The 19,104-nt window shown below is 33.1% G+C and overlaps 1 protein-coding gene across 1 annotated transcript in view; it reads right to left on the bottom strand.

Moving 5' to 3' along the window:
* The window catches only part of LOC118189736 (alkaline phosphatase-like), an 818,836-nt gene that overhangs the window by 168,959 nt on the left and 630,773 nt on the right, over nucleotides 1-19,104 (bottom strand). Inside the window, exon 4 of the mRNA XM_085815963.1 lies at nucleotides 7,534-7,721. Within this exon, the coding sequence (XP_085672089.1) occupies nucleotides 7,534-7,721 (188 nt within the window). The remainder of the gene's footprint in view (nucleotides 1-7,533; nucleotides 7,722-19,104) is intronic.

The following is a 19,104-nucleotide window of genomic DNA, read 5'->3' as shown; positions in this document are numbered from 1 at the left end:
AAGCGATATGTCAATCATAAGTAAGTCAGAAAAGATAGAAATGAAGCAATATCGAAATATTTTACGTAAACTGTAATATATCTTCTGAAATGAATTCGTGTAATTTAAGTAATGTCTAAGTAAGATAGACATAAGAGAGAAAATAATGGTAAATCCTTCAAAAGGCTTATATCTATTTGAAATTTACACATACTGAAAGGCTGCCAGGCATTTTTTCTTGGAGCTTATATCTACGCCTGACACTTTTGTAGGAAAAATAGTCTGCACACACACGACGTCATAAGGAAAGTCTCTACACAAGAAATTATTCTGTTCCGTGTAAGCTTACTTCAGAAAAGAGTTCATTGCGTCAGTATTAGCATGGAGAACACAAAAGCTGTAGCATTAAAAAATGACTTTGTGATATTTTACGATGAGTCTAGATATGGTTTAGACTCGGATACTTCGACTGCTTATATTTAGGGAGAAGCAGAGCTATCCACTAACCTCAAGGAATACGATTATTACAGCCTGAATGTATCAGTGTAGTAATCAAAGCTAGCTTATGAAATGGAGAGGCTTCATACTAAATGAGTATGAGCTTTTAAATATGACTAAGGAAGTCAAAATAACCCCCAAGCTATATATCGCTGACATTATGCAGTATCTAAAACCAGAAACAATCATTACTTATTTCAGTCACGATATTTTAAAAATATTAGCATGCTGCATATCATAGTTTAAATAATGCTGTTCATAAACTTATTTAAATCATACAGGGTGTAACAATAGGCATTTAAACTTTACTCTAAATCTAACAAAGAATATTTAAATAAATTGGAAAGTAATTTATTTTTATTCTTGGTTTTATTTTTAATGCATAATTTTTAGCCCAAAAATGCTATTAATTTCGTTTTGGCATTTTGTGGCGTTTCACTTTTCAAGCTGTTGTCACCAAATATTATCCCTCTGTATTGTATTTAAAGAAATTAAAGAATGAAGAATCTGCGTAAACGTTTGCATATTTCTCTCATTGTGGTAAAACAACGGTACCTAGAGCCATCCAGTTTTGAATAACGTACATTTTTACCCGAATAAGGGGCATTTGGAAGCCCAAATTTGGAAATTGGAATGCGGTTTATTAAATATTTCATATTTTGTAAAGAATGTATGACTTTTTGATTAAGAAATTCAACGATTTCAAAGAAAGCAATGGTAAACCTGTACAAAAAAAAAAAAAAAAAAAAAAAAAAAACCTTTTTATCTCCAGTGCGAGAGACTGTATATCGAAAATTCTAAAGATATGCTTTTTTTCATGTTTAATAAATAAAGATAACACACAAAACGCTAAAAAACGTCCCATTTGGGGATAATATCAAATCTGAAAGCTTTAAGATTTTTTGCTTTTTTATTTTCTCATTTTTATTCAAATGTTCTTTATGTTGCTTGTGACTTGAAGCTACACTAAACAGTAGGTGTTATACCCGAATACTTAAACCATTAACATAAAGATTCCATAGCTTGTCAGTGTAATTAGATAATGAAAAATGCATACAAGAAGAGTGAGACAATATATTTAAGTATAATCAGAACAAAGATGAAAGGTACAAAATTCATGCATTTTTTAATATCACCAATATATTTTTCCTTTGTCATATTCATTATATTTAATCACATTTTTTATCAACTTAATTTTAATATTACATTTACATTTTGAGATTTAAATGTTGACTTAAATCCTCAGCTTCTTTAATACGGTTAAATGCTGTAATGGTGAAAAATTGTCCTTCTGCTGTAAATGGGTAACATGACTACTAACTTCACAACCTTTCTATAAACTAACAAAATAAATAACAACTCTTATTTGCGAGTGAACTAAATGACAATTAAATAGCTTTTTATTTTAAATTCATTATGGTTATTCCCTTTCTAAAAATAACCTGTCTTTGGGAAAGCAAAAAAGGATTAGCAGAATAATTAAAATGACAAACTTTGTGTTTTCGGTAAAAATATTTCTAACTGCGCTTTGTTTTAGAAAGTGCATAATGAAGAGCAGTATCCGTAATCCTGCCAAAAAAATGAAGAGCAGTATCCGTAATCCTGCCAAAAAAATGAAGAGCAGTATCCGTAATCCTGTAAAAAAAAACCTGGATGATATTTCTTCCTTGCATGCACATTGCTCTGTCAATATATTTAGCAACAAAGAGCACTCGAAAGATCTATTCGATGGTTTAATGGCACGAACCAGACACGTATTCAGTGACATTAACAAGCCTAATGCGACTTTATCTTTCCGCTGTCAGTTCGCAATCGAGGAGATGGAAAACGTCTTTTACGATTGTAAATAAACACCTTTATTCCCTTTGCCTTACGGCAAAATAAATAACAACAGATGAGAGAAGACGACGTTAGAGAAAATCGATCTTTGTTAACAGCTCTTGCGCTGTCAGTTTATTTCGGAGAATGGATGGTAGCTTTAATAGCTTCCACAGGTAGGATGCATAGAAGAATAAATGCAAGTAATTCTTAATTTCCGTATTAATAAAAATATATGGCTACGTCTTGATTGGGATTTTAAATATTGTATAGGACTTTGTTTATCGTTTCCATGATAAATACTATGCGTTTTTTGCAATTAGGAATTAAAAGTTTTGGAAGACTAAATTTTAGTTACACAGAACTCCAGTTAGCCAAGATAGAAGACACATCCGAAATTCCAGTTATACGTATCGCTTGTCCTTTTTCCTACGACAAGCAAAATTAGCCTTGTTGTACTTTTTATCTTTTCGCCCATTTAAATAATGCGAGTGCAACAGCATACCTATATTTTAAGAAAGTTATTAAATTAGTTTCGATGAATATAATATCCGCATTAAGGAGGAGTGCAAATATGATCTACAATGTTTTGCTGGTTTGTAAATCATTACTTAGATATAACAACGAATGTTAAGAATGCAAAGTACAATACGAGTTTAATTCGTTCTAGCATTGAGCTGGTATAGCGAATTTCTCGTATCTAGAAACGAACTTCCCCATTGAAAATAATGAAAATCTAGTTAATCCGTTCCGCATCCTCAAAACTCTCATAACCATCTCATTTTCAGTCGACGTACCAGGTGTTTTGCGGAGAAGGTCCAAGTACAGATTCTTAGTCTTAGCGCAAATGACAACTTCCGACACCGAATCGCTGCCGATTTAACTGCTTTTCGTTAATCCACACCAACAGCTTCTCAGTATCTTCTAGGAGTTTTAGACAGTGCCTGGAAGTAACGGTAACTCCATTGGTCACATCAAGTTTCTTAATTTCTTCCTTCTTTTTCAGAATAGTGCAGATCGTCGAGATGTCGAAGGGCTGTAAGTCTTCGCCAATTCCATCAATCTTACACCATACTTAAGTTTATCTGTGATTTCTTTAACTTCCATGGCTTCCTTCGTTTTCTTTGCAGCACTATCTGAGACAACGATCTTTTGGGAAGGCATCGTGAAATAGTTATTTTCACGTTAAATGTAAAATACAGTTAATTCACAAATGTACAAACACGTAGTTCAAAGAACACTGAGTGATCTGAAAGAAGTAATCCCCGAGTCTAGCCGGATTGGGAAACGCGCCACGCATACCGACAGCCTAGATCGCTGCTCGTTACTCGAGTCAATGCTCGTATTTAGAAACGAATTTTTCGCTCCTACTTTCCTCCTATGTCGAATTTCTCGTATATAAAGGTGCTCATATCTCGAGGTTCCACTATACTAAAATAAAAGCAAAATAGGTGTTAAATTTATATAAGCCAACACAAATAAAATAATTAATTAACAAGTGTAGGTAATCTCATTGTTTAATTTCATTGAAAACGTCTTATTGTTCGTTTTAAGAAAATTAATCTATTCCTCGATTAAAAAAGTTCGCGGAAATGTCACATCACATACGCGAAACTTGCTGTAAATGAATTTAATTGTAAAGAATGTTAGTGTATTCCGTAGGAAAGAAATTCATGAAGCGCCATCATCCGTAACCCTGCACTTCGTATTAACACCCTGTACTATCGTATGTTAGCCTAGATCATTATATGGTAGGGTATCGTATATATCTTAGGTATCGTACATGTATTATCTTATACCTTGTGGTTCGAATTACATTTTGTTTTATTTCAGGTGTTTTTTAAAGGTCATGACCGGGCCGCTGATCGTCCCCATTTGTAGTTGGTACTGGAGGAGATCTGGATGGTCATGGGGCAAGGAAACTTGCTACTAGGACCGCACTTCGTTCAATATATTACTATTACTCTGCAGTTCGTAGTGTAATGCAAACAAAATTATAAAGATCTTCTGATTATTCGGTGTGATGTTGCATTTTAAGTAAAGAAAGTTATACTATTTTGATTAAAAAATGAAACCTAGCAAGCAACAGCTATTCTATTTGCAGAACTTCTTAAATTCGAATTCCGCTGTTTCTTCTTATCCATGTAGATCTAAGGCCATCTACGTTTCGTACAATTCAAGCTATCCCGACACCGAAAGAGTTAATACTGAAGTAAATTTAGTACTGTATACGGTAACTTCGAAAGTGACTAGGTAATGTTTTCTTTATAATTTCAAATAGAGCTAATTGTCTTACAAGCATTTTTGTTTAACATTTTGTGTATAAGAGTACTTTACATTTTTATACTAAAATGACAAATAAATCTGATAAAAACCAATTTTTCTCACTTGCGTTACTATGCACGCATATTTAGCTTATCGGAAAATATAATTCAATAATCTATTTTTTGCATGGGAATGGGCTTTGGTTTTAATTAGTCCAGATATTTAGAAAACTGTTATCAAAACATTTTGTTCAAGACCATTTATTGAATATTTGTATTAATATTCTATTTATTTCTTCTGCAAATTAGGAACAAAAGATGCTCAATATAGTTAGTTACTCATACACTATTTTGAGTTCACAAGCCTTCGAAACAGAATAACCTTTTGGCCCCCTTGCGTTTAAGAGGAGCCTAAAATAATACTTTTCTTTACTGCGAAATAAGTCAGAAATTCATTTTTCTCTTTTTTTGGAAAAAAAAAAAAGTTAAAAAGTGAAAAGTACTTTCAACTCTCGTTTCATGGAGTAGTTGAAGAAATGCACACTTTTAATTATAAAATCGCCCGCAGGTCTTTAGGCAATTTTCCAGAATGCTTTTATAATTTTCAAAATAATAAAGATAAATGAAAGTAAATAATCAGTCATATTTTCATACATGAGGCATTTAAACCAACCATAATGGACAGAAACATTGATTTTTCATTACTAAAGTATGTATATTCAAAATCATGCACATGTATTGGCCTGAAAGACAGAAAAATAGATAAGATATTAATAGAGAATCCCTCACTTTGTATACACTCTAATTTATGTAAAGCGTAATTCCTAACATTTCCATTTAACTCATTATTGTCACTGCTATCAGATTTCTATCCTCTCTCTCTTTCGATTTATGAGCAATATGTGTGCAAGATAAAAAGTATGTAATCAAAATCATGATTAACAATAGATCTTCTCTGTTTTAAAAATTGCGAGAATTATTTATGGACTGCGTCATTTCTAGATGAATCTGCATCATCATATGTCTTGCACAACGCTGATGACGTAGCTCATTTGGAATCGAAAGTTTCTCTTAAAAAGCTGCCATTCTGGATACCTGTGCACTTATGCTTCTACCTGAGTTCTTGCTAAATCGCTGTTTCACTGCTCTCTTTCTATCCCAGCAATATGAAAAATGTAAATGCTTTTGAATAGGCACGATTACAGTGCCAAATCATTTGTGGGCGAAAATGTCAGTCGAAATAAAAATGAATATTTAGTCCGCCTCGACTGCCACGTTGGCTTTTCAATATGGATCGGCATTCTACTTTCAAAGTCTCCATGCCATCAATATTACTTTCAAAGTCTTTTTTGATTACGTATATATATATATATATATATATTAATAATAAGATGACTTAGAGTAAGCTGCAACGGATTGACGATGGTTCTGTGCGTTTTAATGGATTGCGTCGTTAGAAAGATAACACTCGCAGGAGAGACTTGAAGGCAGACGTGACTAAATTGAATATAATTTTTATTGCTGGATACGAATTAACTATCGAAAATTATTTTTCGTCACACATGATCATGGGCGCAATACGCACTCACCAGTTTTATACAGAGTATCATATTTTAGATAATGGTGTAGTTAACAGCATGAAGCAAAGTAGGCCTTGATTGCAGTCCCGCACAAAGCTGCGTCTTGACTGCAAGAGAGCTGAAGCTAAAAGCGCGCAATTATCCGATATGGAGGCTCTCCAACAGAAGGCTTTGGTTTAGATTAGAAAGTGTTCAGTTGTCTAAATTTTGAGTTCAAGTTCCGAATTAGCTACGTTATCGGCATTGGCAGCTGATATCTACGTTATCAGCATTATTATTTATCAGTTAATAACGAATTAGCTACGTTATCAGCATTATTATTTATCAGTTAATAACGAATTAGCTACGTTATCAGCGTTGGTAAGCCAGATAAGATGGAATGATCTAGAAATGCCAGAGTTCAGAAAATAATTACGATTTTTAGAATAGAGAGGAGGGAATTACGGGGTTACTCCTAGTTTAAATTATAATTTTGATTTACTGTATTTATATATATACAAGTATATATAGAGATAGATGGTACGTTTACTCATATGGATCGTATATTTATCATATTTTCTTTCTCTTATTGCGGTTTTATGTTCAAGTGTTGTTCAGTATGATTTGATAAGTTATGACGGTATCTAGGGATTTCTCAAATCTTTTTTTCAGGTATGTTAATGGTACCTGCTTGTTGAATGTCCGTCACTTCTGTTTGGGAAAGCTTTAAGATTAACACTTTACATTCTTAAATATCTTGTTCAATTTTAAAAAATAAAATTGCTTTTGGCGTTTAAGATCATATATGGTTGTACGACTGACGAACATAGATGTCTGGTCTTTGCTGCTTAAACATGTCTGATAGAATGTTCTCAACGCTAAAATCTAGCTACAGCCTTTCCGCAACAAATTCGGCGGTTCTTTACATACGTGCAACTCATTTATTACATAGCTAGATCGCAGGCGAAAAATTATCCATTTGATACAATCCAAGTAGTTATCATATTTCTAACAGAATGAGAAAGCTCACTTTGCTGAGAGTAGCATGAAAAAATTTCCCTTTAACTGCATTTCACAATAAAGAAAACACTGAGGGGATTGTAGTAGGTTGCCTATTTTCAATGGATTTCAGACTCAATGATATAATCATATCCATGTACCACAAACATCTCATGGCTAGGTATGTTCTATGTATCGATTTAGACTGTTACTTTTACTATAGCAACTATACTTTACTATATCAACTGTTACTTTTACTATAGCAACTATACTTTACTATATAAACTGTTACTTTACTATAGCAAGGCTTTTGAAAAGAAAGTTTTTTTTATCAATTCATAAGCATAAAATTTAGAGAAACTAAAGCCATACGTTATAGCCATACATTGCTATAAATTGTGAAACTCTGTACTAACGTTAAAATTCTTTCCTGGGTTATCTTCTATCAGTTGTCTTGCAATATCTTTGCAATCACTTTTGCTGTCTCCGACGTCTTTTGCAAGCTTATCATCGCTTTCCCAGTATCGGTTTGCTGAATGAGCGTACATAGCTGCAGGGGTTGCATGTGTCACTCTAGTTGTTGTTACTAAACCTGTTGATTTTCCTGCAAAGATAAAGAAACGAAGAGTAGGTTTTACATATTACTAATAGTTATTTAATATGACATGTGAATGTAATGATTAAGAAATTCAAACATAACTACGAAATATATTGTATTGTCCAGATGATCTTTACCGAATTACTGTACTATTGAGAAATTATTATATATTATTAACTCGTCACACTACTTCATGTTATTAATGAATGTAGCGTAAAACGAATAGAGTACATTTGGCATTTTTCTGAATGTAATAAAGTTAAAAGGAGTTTGAAAATACCATAAATTCTTTCTCTTAGCCGCATGTTAGAAAAAATGAGATTATTAAACACTAATAAAAATGGTATACATGATTTTGCAATTAATCATTTCTTATTTTCATTGTTTCTTGCAATTCATAATTATGTCATGTAAACATCTGATTTATATTTTATTCACTATCTCTTATTCATTCATTTAGAATGTAGTACATTGTTCAGAATAAATCTAACTAAATATTAGATATCACAAGCTTCAAAATTCTATTCATGATGATAGTCATATATTATGCGCGGAGAATCAGATGGGAATCTGTAGCCGATGGTTCGCAGCGACTAATCAAATGTAACAATTTTAAAACATTCTTTTATTTAAAATCTTAATCAAAGCATAGTATACAAACAAGGTACACTCCATTCTGTAGCACGCTAACTAGTTACGATAAAATAAACCTGTATCACCACAGGTTGCAAGCGTCTGGTTGGAAAGTTTTTATATTAGCAGTAAAATGTAGTTAAATTAACAATTTAGCAATAAGAAGTACTAAATAATTCAAAGTATAATATATAAGTGTATGAATTCCGTGCAAGGACTGTGATAAATTTTAGAAATAGTAGGGTTTTGTTTGAAGAGCAGTAATTTAGAAAAATCAACACTCTTTCAAGGACTCGGACACAAGTGCTTTCAAACTAATTCAAAAGGCGTAAATATTCAGGTTGTAATAGACTCAGCAATTTAAAAACTGAACATAAAATATTCAAAAGAACAGAAATTTCTTCAGTATAAATGTCTCTAAGGTACTCTCTTTATATACAATATTTTACATTTCTGTTTACTCATAAGTTTCACTGAATTTCATATAAGAATTGGTAAATCACAAAATGCCCACCTCAAAGCGATATATAATGATACACAACTAAAAAACGAAATTTTAGTGCCAAGAAAGAAATGCTGTAGCTTATCCAAATTGTTGGGACTGTAGCTGTAGTTAAGACATTCAAAAAATTTAACTTTTAAGCGATTTGTTCCTATTAGTGTCTGGTGGGAAGGATTTAAATCGTGCAAAAACGTGTGAGAATGTATATGTTTTCTGCCGGAGAAGCTTTCAAAAAGCGGAGTCTTGAGATTCAACTCCAAGTTCTCTAAAGCGTGATTTATCGCAAAGATGTGGTAAGCGCAGTACATATTTCTTAAGCTCAGAGATTTGATTTATATTTCTGGCAGATCCGTCTATGTTTAGACCTAAATTCAGTACTGTTTTATATGACGTATTTCAATGGTTATGAGAGCAACAATAAACAACAGGAAAGAATAGCTAGAAGCAAAATTCTAGATGAATCACCAGACTAGAAGAATAGAGCATAATGATACTTAATCTACAACATAAGTTAACACGGACCTCACATACGGTTCTGGAGATCCAGAAATATCTCCAAAATATGAAGTCGCTTGCGAGTTGTCAGTCCACGATACATAGGACAACATTGTCCTGCTATCGAAGGCTATCAGCGTGAAACCCAGGCGGCAATTAAGAATAAAATGGAGGAGTATACTTTTCAGAAATGAACTTATCAAAAATGAGTCTTAGAAGCAGTGATGATGGAATTGGTCTCGAGAGAATTCACATAGGCCGTACTCCTGGAAAAATATTATATAGCAAACTGACTTCAGCAAGGTTTAAAGTTTTTTCTGTTTCTTTGGGTTCCGCGAAAGGACACGAGTATTTCTAGCCGTGATAGGCGTCAGAAACCATACGTAAAAAAAAACATTGTGAGTAAAGCATCCTTTCATTTTTTAGTGTCCGTAGCATAAAACAAAAATACTTCCTGTAGTATTAATGAGCCAAATCGTTTCAGAGCCTTAGAGACTGGGTGAAAAAATGAAGAATATTGCTTGAAAGAAAATGCTCCTTAGTGCATGACTGACGAAATAGCCAGAAGGTCTAAAATTCGGGAAAGCCGAAATACAGGAAACAAATTCGTTGTAGGTAGTTAGATAAGCGGTAGCTCTGAAATAAATTTCTTTTTTAAAATACAGCACCATTTTATAGTTGAATTACTTTTGAAATGATAAAGAAATAAGAGGTAGACAGATTGTCAACTAGGGTTATTATAAGCATACTAGGCGATTCGTGATGTTCCTGAGAAGTTGACATGCCAATAAATACCGCTTTTCCGAGTAAACAGATTTTAACGCAGGTAAAAATTTCTACTTTTATTCAACTGGCACATTATGACATGATCATCTAGAACGTAATTCTTAACGGGCTTCATATGAATAATTACCCCTTCCGATGAATATCATCCTTTTCCAGGAAATGCTGGCTAATGTAGCACAGTCTGCGAAGCAAACTTCTATGTAGCTTACTGTTTCTGTCTACAGAAATAAATTGCGGACCGATAACTTCGTCAGACAATTCTCTCATAAAATCCAAGGAAACTTTCTTTATACCACTGCCGAGTTAATTCGTTATATCGGAAACGTTCAGTGAAACGCCCAACATGATACTGTCTTATGATAATATAGAGGTGACATAATGCTCATTTTTCCCTATACTGAAAGGAAGAGAACATGTTCCTCTCACTTGTCTAGGAAATACACGTCGGCAGTCATCTTGTGCTCTGTGACTCAACATACTAGAGAACAGAACAAGAGTCTTATATGAGCGCTAGCATACGCTAGTTCACTATATGCAGAAAAACAGCCCTTTTCTGAGAAAATCATCGAAGCAATTCACGCTCTCATAGTATACTAGGTCTAAGGAATATCACGCGCAAAATTTTTAGCTGGCTACCTATTCAGTTAATATCAATGTTTCGAAGGCAACGTTGTTTGAGAAGCAGAGGCAGATTAAAAAGAGAGTTGTCCAGCTGCTATTGCCTTTCGCGGGCTGCTAATAGCCAAGAGAACTAATGTCTAATTCACAGTCTAGGACAAAATTTTGTCATTCTTAGACGAAATTGTTAGTTTTTTTCACGGCACTGTCTATCCTTTCTCTAAAGGAAAGGGCCATCTTCTCTTGTTTAACCAAGTGCCGAGGAGAGAGATATCAGCTCATAACCTCCATCTTAATTCATCAAATAAATTATTATTAGCAATGTAAATATATTGTCTTCATTTATATAACCAAAATCATTATTCTCCATGTACAAGTAGCGTACATATTTATTATTGCAAGCCATAATCTCGCAAAATAATCATATTTTATCTTCGCAAAAATTATCAGTTTATAAAAGTTCACAGTATCAATTCACAAAAGGACTCAAGGAATAGAGAAATCTGTACATATCCGTTTCAGCCCGTGTACGTCTACGTACGAATTCGTAAAATATTCTTTAGCAAACGTCTGCAGCCTATGAGGATAGTCTAAATTATTTCAGGTTCCTGTTCAAACTAACATATAGCTCTGCTTTGGTATATGTCCCGTTCAATAATAAAAGACTGACTGTATCGTGTTCTTCGCTCTTTCCTCCAGCTTATTATTGCTAATGAATAACACTATAGGAGGTAGTCAGACTTCTCTGTGAAAAATACTGATCACACTTCTTTGCCTATGTGACGTGCTCAATCGTCCATTCCCTTCACTGTGCTCTGTTTGAAAGTGCAACTAGAATAAAAATCAAAACAATAATCATATTTTATCTTCGCAAAAACTATCAGTTTATAAAAGCAGTATTAGCAGTATAAAGTAAAAGTTTATTAGCAGTAACAGTCTTTTGGAAAGAAGCCCATGCATGCGTAGGTTTTCCTTCACAAAAAAACAAATGTTCTTTTTCATGTTTAAAAAAAAAGCAAATGTTCTTTTTTATGTTTAAAAAAAAAGCAAATGTTCTTTTTTATGTTTAAAAAAGGATTGGCAACAAGCTGAGAAACAGTTGTAGTTCTTTGCCTTCTAGCCACACGTTTCAGAAAACAAACCTGAAATGAGTTCACAGCAGTAGATGGCTACAGGCTAGTCGTATTAGCATGTTCCAAGCTGCAAATGTTTTTTCACAGCCTGTGGATAATGAATTGCCTTGTCGTTTCAATTTCTAACCAAATGCAAACCCATTTCTAATAATCTAATTAATAACCTAATGCAAACCCATTTCTAGCTAGCCGTCTTTAAGATTCGGCAGATGGTTTTTCATAACGGCTTCTGGAACGTCATTTGCAGCATTTTACCAAAATATTTAAAAATAAAATTGCAAAATTAATCTAATTTCATGCATGCAACTTCGTGGCATTCTGTTGCGTTTATTAAGTACCAATATTTCTTAAATAAATAGTGCAGTAGGCGCCATTTAATGTGATCACATATTTTCACTCGGATACTGTTATCAAACTGCCGAAATCCCGCCTATTTGTATACGAAATCATGGAAAATATATCTCTTATTGTGAATATTATTCGGCTAATGTTATCAAAATATTATAGCATGAATTTTTAAGCTGAAGTAACGTTACAAAATAAAACATAAAATTGCCAGATCAGATAGAAATAGAGTACAGAAATTGCCAAATTGCAGTAACACGTTTACAAGCAGCTTGATTTTCAATTAAGGTAACATTTAAGCTTTAAAACTGTTTTTCCAAAGATGATAAAGAACTATTTTAAACATGCCAGTCATTTAGTAAATGATGAAATGAAAGAAGCTGAAGAACTAACAACGCCTCTAGCTAACAGGAATTGAGAGTAATATAACGTTCAAGTTACTTTTTATGAATAAAACTCAAATTACAATATCGATGACAGAAGATGGTATTTGACTGAGGCCTTCTAAAACAAATCCAAACGCAATATGTGATACACTGAAGAAAATGACGCAGAATGAATTTCCAATGACATATTTAAAGATGAAAAGTCAATTTCGTATTTATGATGATATGAGGGATGTCCTTAGATACTATTAAGATTAGGGAACATCGTTCGAATAATTTCCAGAAACATTATGAATACGAATAATTCATAAATTTTGAATAGCAGTTCCAAGAAGTCATTGATTGATGATTTTTTTCCTAATTAAATAGCTGCAGAAGACATTCATAGCATGTCTCTAATTATACTTGTATTAAATTAGTTAAAATCCTTTGATATTTTGAAGGATATTTTCTTCATTACTTAATGTTGTGAAAACAATCATGGACAAACGTGGTCACATTAAGCGGCGCTAACTGTAGTACATTTATAAGCATGTATATTTTTTATCACCTTATTCCTTTTCTTTTACACAAAATTCACTTAACTTTCCGAATAGACTTTGTATTTCAATACTACTGCAAAAAAGCACTTTCCTTTAGCTTTTGGAAGATATTACGTGTTGAGCCGTTTTAAAAATATGTTTGTTACATTAATATTGGACATCAGTGCACATATTGTTCTTTAATTTGAAATTGTAATAATAAATGTTTCGCTTTTCAAATTAAACACAGAAGTAAACTTATACAGAAAAAAAGTCTTAAAATGATACAGTAGGAGTAGTGTTAAATGATTATAAGGTATTTATCACGTCTTTTAGCATGCCTTTGTCACGTAAAGAAGGGGGTATTTAGGAATCATTGCATGAAGATAATTGCAGACAAAGCATAGCTATACATTTACAATAGCATCATAAATTAACCTTTGCTTTGTCGAGTTTATCTGCTAACATTTCTTATATTAAGACAATTTTATATATTTACGATATTTAGGCTAAAGATAATTTAATTAAATTTCCTATTGGAGAATTTCTTAGTACTTAATAATTCATTAAGCATAAAATTAAATTTAATCGTGTTCTGTTAAATATAAATTTCAAAATCGCATCGTACTTTCAATCACCAATTTATAATTATAAATGTAAAATTTCACTGCACTAAATCAGATATTTTTTCATAATAAACAACACATGTAATTAAATTTTAGTGAACGGCATAGCATATTACGCCTTAGCCAAGCACATGTATGCAATTATTTTAGAAAGCAATAATTTATTTGAAGGATTGTAAGTAATATTAAGTATTTGCTGTTCCAGTATAACAGAGAGATTATACTTTTTGAAACTGTATCTATTTTAATTACATTTTCTCATTCATTTAAGTCACTTTTTACATCTATTTATGTTGAATAAATAAACCGTTACTGTAATTCGGTCCTTGTTATACAACGCTCACATATGGATACAAAACCCGAAGAAATACTTCTCTGGGATTGTATATTTATTCATTAAGCGGGAAGGTTTGTGATTTCTGTTATATCTAGCAATGTCACATCGTTGCTTCTGCAAGAAAAGAATAAACAAGAAATGGGAATTTCTTCCTTTTACATTTCCTTAATTAAATAATCAAATTAGTTCGCGAAAACACAGTTGTTCGGTAATTTAAAATACGTTCATTCCTTTGTAGCATTTAGAAACGAGTACGTACAGGTGATTCGAAATAATTGCCTACATGGGTAAAAAGAAGATAGCTGCAGAAATGTTTGACGTGTTCTGTATTCTTCTGCTCATCTGTTTCCTTTCCTGGAAATGCAAGTAAAGTACGGAGCTGTTTGAGAACGACGGTAGTCGTTAATTAAATGAGTTCTTTAATATTACACCCTTTCTTGATTCTTTTCATTGCCATTAGTATAAATCTTAAGTTCTTTCAACAGAACTTTCCACCTTGTTGTTTGAATCAATTATTAGGAGAAAGATTGGCTTACTGCAAATGTACTAATAAAGTGCAGCAGTTACTATTGATGAACGACTAATGGAACTGCCTTTTATCAACTGCAATTTATCAGTCTCGATCATTCAAAACTTAAATATTTAGGTAACTTCCGAACTGAAACATTCGATTCATGCTAGAGGTTTAATTTTCAACTGTACCATCTAAAACACACGGTTCATTGCAAACGGTAATGAAAAAAACTCAGTTTAGGTTAGTTCCAAGGATATAACAGAAAATTTTAAACACGGTATTTTTTTAAAAAAGCGTTTAACTGAAATTAGAATGCATTTACTTGATCAAGCGACTAAATGAAGAAGACTCTTTGAAGAACTCTTTTAACGATACAAAGTATCATTTAAATTTCTAACCAGATATTTTATGTTAATGTGTTATCCTAGCAGAATAACTTTTATTTCCCTGCCACAGTGTAGATTTATAGTTTCCGCAACATTCAGATTAGGTAAAAAGTACAGATCATTTAAAGGAAGGTTTCGGATGGTACAATCAGAGCGTGTTCTGTTTGCTTGAAGGCCACGTTGCTGAATTTGATTCTCCAGCAATTAGTATTTTGTAACGTTTTGTTACTCTTACCATTAGGCTTGCTAACGCTGATTTTGGTCAGAGCCAGCTTGCACATTAGTTATACGGTAAAGTCATTAGGCTATACTTAGTTGCTTTAGCCTTAGTTCATTGATTACCTTTGATTTAAGTCAAAACAATTGGATTCTGTAAACACGAGTTGGGGTGAATGTTAAATTTTATTTAAATAAAGGGTCCGTTATACCCTTTCCCTCTCTCTGCGGTACTTACAAGATATAGTGAAAATTCACCAGTTACTTTTTAGAGTTCTGGAGTAGTTTTATGCTACCTAAAAATGCCAAACCTAATAATGGAAAATGCCTCATATTCAATGTACCTTAAGGGAACATGCGAAAGTTTTCATGCATGCAACTCCTTCACCGGGATTTGAACAAACACTGTTAAGTGATTTGGCCGCTGTTGCGCTCGAAAGCATTCTAGCTAAATAATATTTTAAATTATAAGAAAGTTAGACTTGATGGTAATTTTACACTATTGTGTCTTCTTTCCTAAATTTAATGCCTCAGAGTTCGGGTTCCAACTGAGATTCAAGTCCAGTAACACTTATTTAATGCTGCAGTTGCTCCTGCCCACTGTCATTCTGACGTCACGATACAGCTTATTTAATTTCACTATATTGCGGCTGATTAATGTTCATACTCTACTTATGTAAATTAACTCGGTGCGTTCATCATGCTGCACTAAAGGATCTAATTATTAAAATATAATTAAAAATTATTTTAATTTATGAAAATTTTAAAATTCTTTCTCTACAGTAATTACCTTATTTGTTCTAAAGCTAGAACTGTTCAGCTATATGAACGTTGGAAATATCATCCATGAACATTTCTTCTGCAGTTCTGTTTCGTGGAGTTAGGTATTGATGTTATATTCTGGTAATTTGCTACAAAAGTAAAATATTTATCAACGGAAAACTTCAGAAAATCCTTCACAAAAGGTTATTTCTTAACCATTATATTATCTGACATAATTAAATGGCTTACTATTAAACTTAACGCAAATATTTTACTCTTGATATGGTTGCGGAGTATAGCTAGATTAGTTCGTTTCTACAGTACGAATTATAAATGACAAAAATCCAATCTCAGTGAATCGACATCGTATTCTTAGTAATATATTGTACATGCTGTGTGGTTTTAAAAAACTCATTTGAGTACGTATTATATTTATTAGGCATTTGTCATGCCTAATAAATTACGTGCTGCGCAACTTCAATGCTAGTTTGAATGTAATAATTTTGTGCATCTCCAAATCAAATGATGGTGGTTCAGTGGGTTTACTAATTTGAACACTTTTACGTTTTTAACAATATTTTAATTACTATATACAGAGCGTATTCTTAGGCCGCCGCCTTCAACATGAACAAACTTTATTCTCTTACAACTAAGCGAGCAACAGCGCCCTCTAGCCTGTTTCTTCAAATTACACAACACTCCCCACCTGAACTCGGTGGAAAGTTCATCTTTCAATAATATATTCTAGAATATTCAATTAATATTTCGACAATAAATCCTGGAGAAATGGTTAAATATAACACATGAATACATAATTATAAGCACATAAAATTTTACAAAACATTAAATGATACCTATCAGCAAGGTCAGGAGAATCAAACCTAAAAATACAAAATACAAACATTAGTTAAGTTCCATATTATATAACAATTGTATAGGCCTTTTTAAGGTACCAGTAGGTGTTTTAATTATGCAAGATCTTATTTTACCATCTCTGCCTGGCATTAATTCCAAAATTTTACCTATTGTCCAAAGATTTCTGGGATGTTTGTCGTCATGAATCAAGACAATATCGTTGATTTTAAACTGAGATGCGTTAGAGTGTGGAGGACAAATATTGGCAGATCTCAGATTAAAAAGATACTCTGATCTCCAAAGCTTCCAAAAATGATTTAAAATATCTTGATGGTATTTATATAGTTTAATAATTGAATTTCTTGACCCAATCAAATTATTTGATGTTATTTTATTAGCAGGCAGACATAGCAATTGTCTACCAACCAGAAAATGAGAGGGTGTTAGTGGAGAAGGTTCATTGGGATCGGTAAACACGTAGGTAATTGGTCTACAATTAATCATTGCCTCGATTTCAATGAGCACTGTTTCAAGCTCTTTCACAGTAAGGGATGATCGACCAATAATTTTTCGCAAGCTGGATTTTATGATTCGTACCATACGCTCCCAAAACCCTCCCCACCATGGACCCCTCTCAATAATAAATTTCCAATTTATGCCTGTAGCAGAAAATAATTCTTTCACAGATGAGTCACTCAAAGTTTTAAAAATATGTTTTAGTTCTTTATCAGCTCTTTTAAAAGTCTTGGCATTATCGGAGTACACGGTGGTACACAGTCCTCGGCGAGCTAAAAATCTTCGGAAAGCTAGCAAAAAACTTTCAGTGCTGAGATCAGTTACTATCTCTATATGTAAGGCAGGAGTGACCGCACACGTTAACAACAGCATGTAAACTTTACCTTGCCTGTTTTTCGTAAAAAATGGACCGGCGAAGTCCAAACCGGTCACAGCAAATGGAGGCGACTCTTGAATTCTGTCTGGAGGAAGTGAAGCGATATCCTGTACCCCAGGACGAGCACTATATCGTTTGCATATCACACATTTTCTGATGATAGTCTTAACACGCTGTCTTCCTTTAATGATCCAATATTTGTCTCTGATCTGAGTTAGTGTCGAATTAACTCCAGCATGGAATACCCTTTCATGCGAGTCCATGATGATCAACTCGATAAACTTGCATTTTGAGGGTAATAGAATAGGATGTTTTAAATTCTCGTGACAGTCTGCAAATTGAATGCGACCTTTCAACCGAAGAATTCCCTCCTCATCAAGCCTTGGATTAAGGGAGTAGATGGAAGAATCGAGAATTGATTTTTTATTTGATAACTTAATTATTTCCGCTTGATACGATTCTCGTTGCGTAATTTTTACCCAATAATGTTCAGCTTACACGGTAAATTTTAAACACGGTATTTTTTTAAAAAAGCGTTTAACTGAAATTAGAATGCATTTACTTGATCAAGCGACTAAATGAAGAAGACTCTTTGAAGAACTCTTTTAACGATACAAAGTATCATTTAAATTTCTAACCAGATATTTTATGTTAATGTGTTATCCTAGCAGAATAACTTTTATTTTCCTGCCACAGTGTAGATTTATAGTTTCCGCAACATTCAGATTAGGTAAAAAGTACAGATCATTTAAAGGAAGGTTTCGGATGGTACAATCAGAGCGTGTTCTGTTTGCTTGAAGGCCACGTTGCTGAATTTGATTCTCCAGCAATTAGTATTTTGTAACGTTTTGTTACTCTTACCATTAGGCTTGCTAACGCTGATTTTGGTCAGAGCCAGCTTGCACATTAGTTATACGGTAAAGTCATTAGGCTATACTTAGTTGCTTTAGCCTTAGTTCATTGATTACCTTTGATTTAAGTCAAAACAATTGGATTCTGTAAACACGAGTTGGGGTGAATGTTAAATTTTATTTAAATAAAGGGTCCGTTATACCCTTTCCCTCTCTCTGCGGTACTTACAAGATATAGTGAAAATTCACCAGTTACTTTTTAGAGTTCTGGAGTAGTCTTATGCTACCTAAAAATGCCAAATCTAATAATGGAAAATGCCTCATATTCAATGTACCTTAAGGGAACATGCGAAAGTTTTCATGCATGCAACTCCTTCACCGGGATTTGAACAAACACTGTTAAGTGATTTGGCCGCTGTTGCGCTCGAAAGCATTCTAGCTAAATAATATTTTAAATTATAAGAAAGTTAGACTTGATGGTAATTTTACACTATTGTGTCTTCTTTCCTAAATTTAATGCCTCAGAGTTCG

This window comes from Stegodyphus dumicola, chromosome 4 (genome assembly GCF_044657685.1).
Source record: "Stegodyphus dumicola isolate Sdum_Otavi_A_Nest chromosome 4, ASM4465768v1".
In the NCBI taxonomy this organism is placed as follows: Eukaryota; Metazoa; Arthropoda; class Arachnida; order Araneae; family Eresidae; genus Stegodyphus; species Stegodyphus dumicola.
This window is presented reverse-complemented; position numbering and strand designations above follow the sequence as displayed.